Source organism: Genypterus blacodes, unplaced genomic scaffold, assembly GCF_046128005.1.
Source record: "Genypterus blacodes isolate CSIRO-AG114 ecotype Tasmania unplaced genomic scaffold, CSIRO-AGI_Gbla_v1 ptg000021l_1, whole genome shotgun sequence".
NCBI lineage: Eukaryota > Metazoa > Chordata > Actinopteri > Ophidiiformes > Ophidiidae > Genypterus > Genypterus blacodes.
Genome location: NW_027466834.1, coordinates 9,421,527 through 9,430,543, shown reverse-complemented (window position 1 = coordinate 9,430,543; position 9,017 = coordinate 9,421,527). Strand labels below are relative to the sequence as shown.

General features: G+C 39.8%; 1 protein-coding gene across 1 annotated transcript; it reads right to left on the bottom strand.

Annotated features, from left to right (window-relative positions):
- On the bottom strand, window positions 1–9,017 carry cetp (cholesteryl ester transfer protein, plasma). The gene is made up of 17 exons (XM_076142467.1): window positions 8,770–9,017; window positions 5,446–5,560; window positions 5,219–5,350; window positions 4,803–4,873; window positions 4,556–4,643; window positions 4,175–4,244; window positions 4,011–4,071; window positions 3,793–3,884; window positions 3,585–3,684; window positions 3,172–3,251; window positions 2,970–3,020; window positions 2,563–2,715; window positions 2,333–2,400; window positions 1,871–1,913; window positions 1,071–1,143; window positions 538–623; window positions 1–295 (listed from the first exon to the last, which is right to left on the bottom strand). The coding sequence occupies exons 1-17, from the start codon at window positions 8,915–8,917 to the stop codon at window positions 218–220; spliced, it is 1,509 nt and encodes a 502-aa protein (XP_075998582.1). The 5' UTR covers window positions 8,918–9,017; the 3' UTR covers window positions 1–217.

The following is a 9,017-nucleotide window of genomic DNA, read 5'->3' as shown; positions in this document are numbered from 1 at the left end:
TATTAACAGTGTTTTTTATTGATTGATTACATTAATTCATGAAGCCTACTGGATTTTTTGTAAGCCTCACTCAAAATAAACAACAATAATTTTTCCCATATTCAAAATAAACACTAGAAAATAGCATGAAAAACATGAGGCATGCATTAAGCAGCTCAACCTTGTGTTCTTGTCGAGTCTTCTTACAGGTTCACTGGGGCCCTTGTGGGCTGTCCAGCTACTCCAGTGTCTTCTTGAGGAACTCAACCAGAAGGTGGTGTGGGAATCCAAAATCCATCTGGATCACCACAAAGCCCTACAGCATGGAGACAAGGTGATGAGAGAGAGAATATGTAGAGATAGGTGCATAAGGACAAAAGAACAAAAAAAAAATAGATAAACAAAGACTAAGGCATGGAAAGGCAAATAAAGGCAGTCGACCAGAGGGAGAAAATTTTACACTGGAAAAGACATTCTGTTGGAATATAAAAGACACAACAACACAATGTCTAAAATGATGGCACAAGACAAGAAAAATCGGGACAATTGCATACTCACATCATGAGGTAGAACTTCTGGGTGAAAAATGTCAAACAAATTTACTCCCTGTTTGTCCAACAGTCTTGTCAGCTCTTGTTCCAGAACTAGAAAACACACACACAGACACAGACACACACACACACACACACACACACACACACACACACACACACACTGTTCAATTGCTAATATTTTTGGACTTTTGTTTCTTGATGAACTACTTTTTTGTTTCCTTATTACCATTCTACCCTCTTAGTGTCCCGTAAAGCTATCTTGGTTATCCTGTTTAGTTTTCTCTGTTGTATTGTTTCCTGTCACCCTGGTGTGTGTGTGTGTGTGTTCCACAATTATTGAGTGTGTTTGCTGTATTCAGACCTAGTCCAATTGACTCTGACCAAACCACGTAGGTGTGAACATACCCTTTGTGGACTCACTCTGTCCTATTCTGTTTGATTTGTTGAATGTATTCAACCAGTTGATTCGGATTGGAAACAGTTGAGTAGATGTGACTTCAGTCTTAGGGCTTTATGAACAGTGCATGTGTCCCTTACCAGACAGCACTTTACGAACGCCGACCTTCTCCACAGTTTCTCTAAGGAACTCTTGCTGTGATCCATTTAGCTGCTGTAAACCGGGAAAAAAGAAAAGTCTACAGCACAGCATCGTAAATCATCATCATACATCCATGGATGTCAATGGAAAAGAAGGAAGTCTTATTTTCTTGGCACATTCAATTCAATTCAACTTAATTTATATGCTAAATCACAACAAAGGTTATCTCAAGGCACTTTACATACAGAGCATTTAAAGAAACCAACATTCCTTAAGCAAGAACTTTAGTGGCAGCAGGAGGGAAAAACTTGATCGGCAAGAAACCTTAGGCAAAGCCTGGCACCAGTTGGGTTTGAGAGAGAGGGGGAGAGAGAGAGAGACACAGAGAGGCTAATGACCAATATTATAATTATCATGAATACAAATAGAATGAATAGGTTTTTAACAGAACAAGTTCCTAATCTCTGCAGGACAGGATTCCACAAAGAACCTGTAAGACCATTTTACTGTTTATCCACTCGGAAGTTTGGCTCTTTCATCCTCTTCCTCCGGCTCTAACTCCTGCTCCAGCTGCTCTAAGCTCTAAGATCTAAATCTAAGATCTAAGAGGAGTCCTTGGTTTGATGAAATTAAGAGGTCATTTGTAACTTTCACCAGTGTTTCCCTTCCCTTTCCATGTCAGGGGAGGAAAGTTATTATTCCGTTTTCTTGTGTATGCTTGTAAGCAATATCTCAGATGTAAGCTGTAATGTTTGTGTTTGTAGGCTTATACAGAAAGCCAAGAGTTGTCTGACAGTACCTGATTTTTATCTGATGATAGTTCTGCCTGGAGTATAGAGATCCTAGGGTTAGGGTTAGAACAAAACAAAAAAATCAGGGAGGGATAAAAGCCCGGGAATCCTTGCCTTCTATGCAGCATGGAAGAGTAGTGTAGCTGTAGAAGTACATCAATGTGTTTTTTTGCACATTTATGCCTTGCAAAGGTTTTGACTAAACTAGATTCTTAGAATACATCTCATTTAAATGGTATTCTGACTACTGTAATGACTCAAAAGTACAGTGCTAGTCATTCTTAATTGTGTAGCAACACTATAATATTGATAACATCGCCGTATTCCCACAATATCAATCATCATAATGGCAAGTGCTTTATAAATAGTACTTTATATTGTGCTTTAGACACACAAAAGACATAAAAACAAACAAAAAACCTCAACTAAATCCCAAATTTTTGGCACAAAATCAATAATAGAAGTCTTACTCTGAGGTGTTTCCCTGCAGGAAGATTTTCTTATTAGCGTACGAAACTGTGACCACTACTGTCACCTCCTATGAGACAGAACAGCAACATTAGTCCCAGGCAGTCATTACAGATAGAGAGTAAAGGTAAAGGCATAAATGCATTGAGTTTCCTGTGTTTTTATTATACAAATGCAAGTATTAGAAGAAAATTTAAAACAAATATTAAAACTATATTTTTTTCAGTCTGACCATTTGGAAAGAGAGTGTTGGTGTGTGTTGTCTTCCACAGTGGAGCTGCCCAGAGGCCTGGACCCTGACACTGGTGCCCAGAGGGGAGGTGGTCAGGTGTGGAACAGATGAACTCCACACCATCAGTTCTGGAGAACCTGATTCCAACATACACTGTTGTACATACACACACACACACACCCAGAGAGAGAGAGAGAAACACCTTGATCTTGATGGATTTTGTCCACTAAATAACATTGTGTCATTTGCATTTTGTCATTAAGATGAAGTACAAGGTTTTGTGCACAGAAGAAAGAACTGTCTAAACATCCCTGTGTAGAAAATGAATCACATTTCACAGAGCAGAACTAATTTCTGATGTGTGGTCTGTGTGACTTTGTGTGTATACGGTTTGTTTTTCACATTACCTGGCTAATGAAATCAGGAGTGGCACTGGTGAGATTTGTCTTGAAAAGGTCCTGAAAAAACACATTCATCAGCATATTTAAGCTTGAATATCTGTATCCGTGTGCTACTTGTTAGAAAAGTCATATTTAAAGACAGAAATTTAGAGAAAGAGAGTCCTTTTGCAGCGTAGGACACAACTTCACATGTTTCTTTTGAACTTACTATGAGTTCTGCTCCAGAGATGTTGAGTTGGAACCGTCCATCTTGATGTGCCGCAATAACCAAAGGGCTCAGGAGCTGGTCTGATGTTAAAACACAGGTCAAAACAAGCCTACAGAAGATTTATATAGATATGGCCCCTCTCTATATCCCAAAGTAGGCTTGCGCTAGACAAATGTATAGCATTATTTTCACTAATTACTCACAGCAGGATTTTACTGAATTTGTTTTGTGAGTATTGGTGCAAGAAAATTCGCAAAAGCCTTTTGAAAAATTACAAAATTGCAGAATTTTTGTGTTACTTTACAATACAAAAACCTGATTGTTCTTTTGTGCCTTGTCCTAACTGACTGATTTGGTTGTAATTCGCTACTTAAGTTACCTGATAAATAAAATTGGCAATTGTGACTGCTGACCTGAAACCCAAAAGTAAAGCATCCTGTGTTCAGTCAGCAGACTGGGGTGGAAAGCAGAGTCGTTGATGATTGTGGTAACATTATTGTAGTTGGTCAGACCCTGCAGAATCAATGGAAACAAAAAGAACAACCAGTATCAATGTATTGGAGTTTTAAAGTCTTGGATATTCAAAATTCTACATAGATGTTGTGTTGCCAAACTGTGTACCTTGTGATATGATTCTATATAGTTAGCAGTGATGACAGGAGCAGCAGTAATACCAATATTGACACTGATAGCGCCATCACTCAGGAACTGCTCTGAAAACACACACAGACACACTATTCTAAGGCACTCCACATAAAATATTAACAATTATGTCTGTCATACATTAAGCACATATACAGTACAACCCAATCGCTCAGGAATCACAGGCGTACACATACCTGCTGTGTCTTGTACAAAGTCAGCCAATATATTTGCCACCGCATTGATCTCACTACAGATCTACAATTGAACAGAAGAACAGAGTAGAAACATAACCCTCTCTTCACGCATCAACTGTAATTGTGACAATTGGAAGAAAGGTGCTCGTTGCACACACACGCACCTGTGCTTTGATGACCAGTTTAACTGTAAATGTGATGAAGTCAGTGACAAGCTTCTTTAACCAGTTTGGCCTGAAGAAGAGCAAATACATTACATTACATTATGAGCATTTGGCAGACGCTTTTTATCCAAAGCGACTTACATTACATTACATTACATTACCACCCTTCGCAGAGGGGGGAGCAATTGAGGGTTCGGTGCCTTGCTCAGGGGCACCTCGGCAGGGACTCCAACCGGCGACCCTCTGGTTCCCAGGCTGAAGCTCTACCCACTGAGCAACTGCCTCCCTCTATACACATATATACATATATATATATATATATATATATATATAGATATATAAATACACAGCGTCTCATGCAGTGTGTGTTTTGTGACTTACTCTCTGTCTCCCTGCAACATCAGGCGGAGCTTGTAGAAGTTCAGGTAACAGTCTGACGTGTCTGCTGCCACCTTTCCTTTACCACAGTCTGACACATGGAGCCAGGAGAGATTTATGAATAAAAGTTTATCATAGATCATGTATATAGTTGGTTCATGGCCTCTCAAGGAACAGTGCCTAACCACAAATGTGCCTCAGAACCAGCTATGCTCAGAAGTGACACTTCAGTACTAAATAAAATACTTACACAGTTTGGGGTTAATTCCAAGATCAATCTGAGACTCAATCTCAAAGTCAATTGATTGCTCAATATTAAAACTGGATGAAAGAGAAAACAGACAGATGGGTTCATGATGAGTGTTACAGTAACAAGTGGACAATGGTAAGAGTGCATAGCTATGTCAGAATACACTGATCTAAAGAAAGAATAAGGCTATAACACATTCTTTCTCTGCATCTGCCCCCAGCAATTAGTGCAAACATAGAAATTATAGCTTTCTTCTCCTACAAAAGCCTATGATGGGATAAATATACCCAGTGTTTTGCCTTGAGATCATGAGATTTTTATATTACTTTCGAGTAAAATTACAACTAAAATGCCACAATATTAAGAATTAATTGTTAAGAAGTGCCTGGATCCACTTTTTCTGTGCACACACTCACAGCCAGCTGCCGTATCCATACTGGATGGTCCCTCTGAAGACTGCTGACACATTGTTTATCTCCATAGTGATGCCCTCACCTGGATGCAGTTCAAACTCACTCCGGCCAATCGACAGGTTGTGAATCTCCAAACTGGTCAGCACCAAATAGGAATATTATGTGATTCTTTGAAGGTTCATGTACTTATTGGTGTGTGTGTGTCTTTGTGTTTGTGTGTGTCCACTCACTTGTGTAGGCCATAAGTGACTTTGCCAACAAGGAGCAGTGACTTCTCTCCCTTCACACTTGGGTACCTGGCATGCTGGAATGCTGCTTCAATCACTTTAGTGGTTTTCTCATTCACTGCAAACAAAACAAAACCAAAACAAAACAATGTGAAAGAATGAAGCAAAACATTTTCATCTTATCTTTCTCAAATAAATACTATTATTACTTTTATGTGCTGCAATGAGCACCATATCCAAATACAAATCAGAATCAATCCAGGTTATAAATGTTCAGACTCAGCTCAGCTCAGCAGTCTGTGTCCCTGTGGCCAGCAGTGGTGACAGTGGAGTATAAGCACAGTGAGCCTGTGTTCTACACCAGGGGTCTTCAACAGGGGGTCCGCGAAATTTGTGGTTGATAAGACTATTTTTTTTATTTTATTAATTAAAAAAAAAAATGTCCCCTTTCCCCCTTTTTTCTCCCTCAAACTTTAATGTCTTTGAATTCACATTAACATGAATCCAACATGGGTCTAATTGGGGAATATTGAAAAAATTCTGAAAAAGCCCGCGTCATCGTTTCGGAAAACTAGAGAAAACCAGAAACGCCAATATCTTGGACAAGGAAGGAGCTAGAGAGCTAAAATTTTTGACACAGCATTCGAGCAGTCGAATTTCCCGAAACGACAGTGTACTAGCAGATGATGCAGTAGCTCAACCTGTAGATTTCAAAGTAGTTTTTGTGGAAAGCCCATATCTTGGTGAAATTAAGAGCAAGAGCTCTAAAAATTTCAAACACAGCATCTACATGACATGAGGATCATTTCCTGTAAGTTTGGGGCAGATTTAATTATTGTTCCTATTCTCCTAAAATGTCAGTGTACTAGCAGAGGAGGCAGTAGCTCAAACTGTAGATTTCAAAGCTGGGAATTGGAGGATGGCCGGTACGAGTCCCAATGTCAACCAAGACCAACACAGCATCTGCTCCAAAAATTTCAATCACAGCATCTACATGACATGAGGATCATTTCCTGTAAGTTTGGGGCAGATTTAATAATTGTTCCTATTCTCCTAAAATGTCAGTGTACTAGAAGCCCGTATCTCGGTCAATTAAAGAGCTAGAGCTCTAAAATCTTCAAAATCAGCAGCGGCGGGACACGAGGATCATTGTCTGTAAGTTTGGGGCAAATAAAATTTTTGGTCCAGTTTTCAACGAACGCCAGTGTAAAAACGGATCGAATTGTTGGTCTCTTTCAAGAGCCCGTATCTCGGTCAATTTAAGAGCTAGAGCTCTAAAATCTTCAAAATCAGCAGCGGTGGGACACGAGCATCATTGTCTGTAAGTTTGGGGCAAATTAAATTTTTGGTCCAATTTTCAAGGAACGACAGTGTAACAATGGACCAAATTGTTGGTCTCTTTCAAGAGCCCGTATCTCGGTCAATTTAAGAGCTAGAGCTCTCAAATCTTCAAAATCAGCAGCGGCAGGACACAAGGATAATTTTCTGTAAGTTTGGGGTAAATTTAATTTTAGGTCCAATTTTTCCCAAACGACAGTGTGGACCAAATGGGTCATTTTGTAAAAAGCCCATATTTTGTGTAAGTGCCTGAACGCTATGATTGAAACCAAAATAGTGATTCTTAAACATGGGGCCCAGCCCATTGTTTGGCCGCGAGAGGGCCGCCAATAGGGCCGCCAAAAAAAACCTTGTTTTGCACCTTTGGGCCGTGAGGGCCGCGAGACACTCAGTTGTTGCAGCGTCAAACAGGCTTTTAGAATTTATTTGGGGATTTTAGAAAAGAAAGTGCACTTAAAGGGAAAAATCAACAACAAAGAGGTGTCGAGATTCACGGACAAATGAGACGATCAGGGCCGATCAGCTATTCATTCATTCATTCAACCTTGTGACGTCATACACGTGCGCCTGGACTGTTGTGCTGTGGCGTTTATTAATTATATTAGGCTGGCCACAACTAAGACCAAAGCCCGAAACAGACTCAGATCAACACTGGAGGCAACTCTGGGAGTTTGCCTTTCCTCCATTCCACCTAGGCTAGATCTGATCTTGTCTGAGTTGTGTAAGAAGTAAAACATTTTTAAAAAGTTATTTTTCATTTGTCACTGTTATGAAGGCAAGTTCTGGCTCTGCCATGCACCTTTTAAATTAATTTGCAGATTAGAAGGCTGTATCTCATTTGCACTTTTCTTTTACTTATACAGTTTATTTATTCAAGAAAAAACATTATTTTGAATGTATTTATTTTATCACCCCAATAATGTTATCACATGTCCAGTTTTTTTCATCAGTTTATATGAATCCCTCCTTTTTGTTGTTCGGCATGTTGTTGTATGTGCTGGTTTATGTTTGAAAAATAGATAAATATCTTTGTGATGAGCACATGGTTCATGTCATTTGACAAGGTTTAGGCCCGTAAAACTATAAATAGATTAGATATAGTTATTGAATACAAATCAAGAGTAAGATAACCAATTCAGTGATAATATTTGAATGGGCCCCGGGCCCCTCTGTACTGGAAAGGTTGGGCCGCGAGGTCAAAAAGGTTAAGAACCCCTGATCTAGATGGCACTAGGATAATTTGCTGCAAGTTTGGGGGGAATTTAAATTTTGATCAAATTCTGGAAAAATGTCATAGTAACCGAGGACCAAATGGGTCATTTTGGTAAAAGGCCCATATCTTGGACAAGGAAAGAGCGAGACCTCTAGACACTGATTGAAAACCCCCAAACCCACGAGTTGGTCTGAAAAAACTGTATATTTAATGGTTTCAAACTGGTTTTAGAAAATCGGAGCTTGACTTCAAACAGCCAATCAAATCCATGGTCACATGGTCACAAATCCACGGTCACATGCAAACAAACCTGACGACTGTGGCAAGAGTGAGATATGGTGGTGCATCTGAGGACAACATTCCAGCTGTACTTACTAAAAATAGTGACGGTACATAATAATGAATGAGGGTTTTATCAATAGAAGTCAAACGTTGATTTGTCAACACATTATGATTAGAACACCCAGGGGACCCAAGCATGGTGAGTTTCCTCTGGCACTATTTAGGCTGAAAGGCTTCAGGTTTGGAAAGAAAACATTCTTGTTTGTGCAGTTGGGCTGGACATGAATACAAATTCAGTTCAAGTTCAGGCGACACATTTCAGCCTCATTCAAGCTGTATTGCTGATTGAGGTTTCAACTAATCACATCAGACTCAGAGGAGGGAGAACAGAAATGAAAAGACAATAAAACATAAGACTCCTCACAGCAGCTGTCCAGGTTATTGGTTGAATGGATAAAATTAATAAATGAGACACAAAACGAAATTGCACTCACACACAGCAGCAGCAGGGTAGGTCAACCGGCACACAGCTCCTGTGAATTGATATGCTGAGGCGGGATTCTCCAGGCAGGTTTGGGACGTCCCAAACACAAAGAGGAACAGCAGTAGGACCACACAACAAGACATTATGGATGTGGCCATTTCACCTCTGTGAGAGTGGGCTGAGGTTCAAGAGTGTGTCGGCTTGGTTTGTGGTTCACACTTGTGTTTGTGCTGGACTGTTTGCAGTATCCTAACTAGT

Excerpts from the sequence above, each read along its gene's own strand:
- cetp (XM_076142467.1), bottom strand. The coding sequence starts at position 8,917 with ATGGCCACATCCATAATGTCTTGTTGTGTGGTCCTACTGCTGTTCCTC. Across the intron at positions 4,072-4,174 it reads AACTGGTCATCAAAGCACAG|ATCTGTAGTGAGATCAATGC; the intron begins GTGCGTGTGTGT and ends GTTCAATTGTAG. Across the intron at positions 624-1,070 it reads CGTTCGTAAAGTGCTGTCTG|TTCTGGAACAAGAGCTGACA; the intron begins GTAAGGGACACA and ends TGTGTTTTCTAG.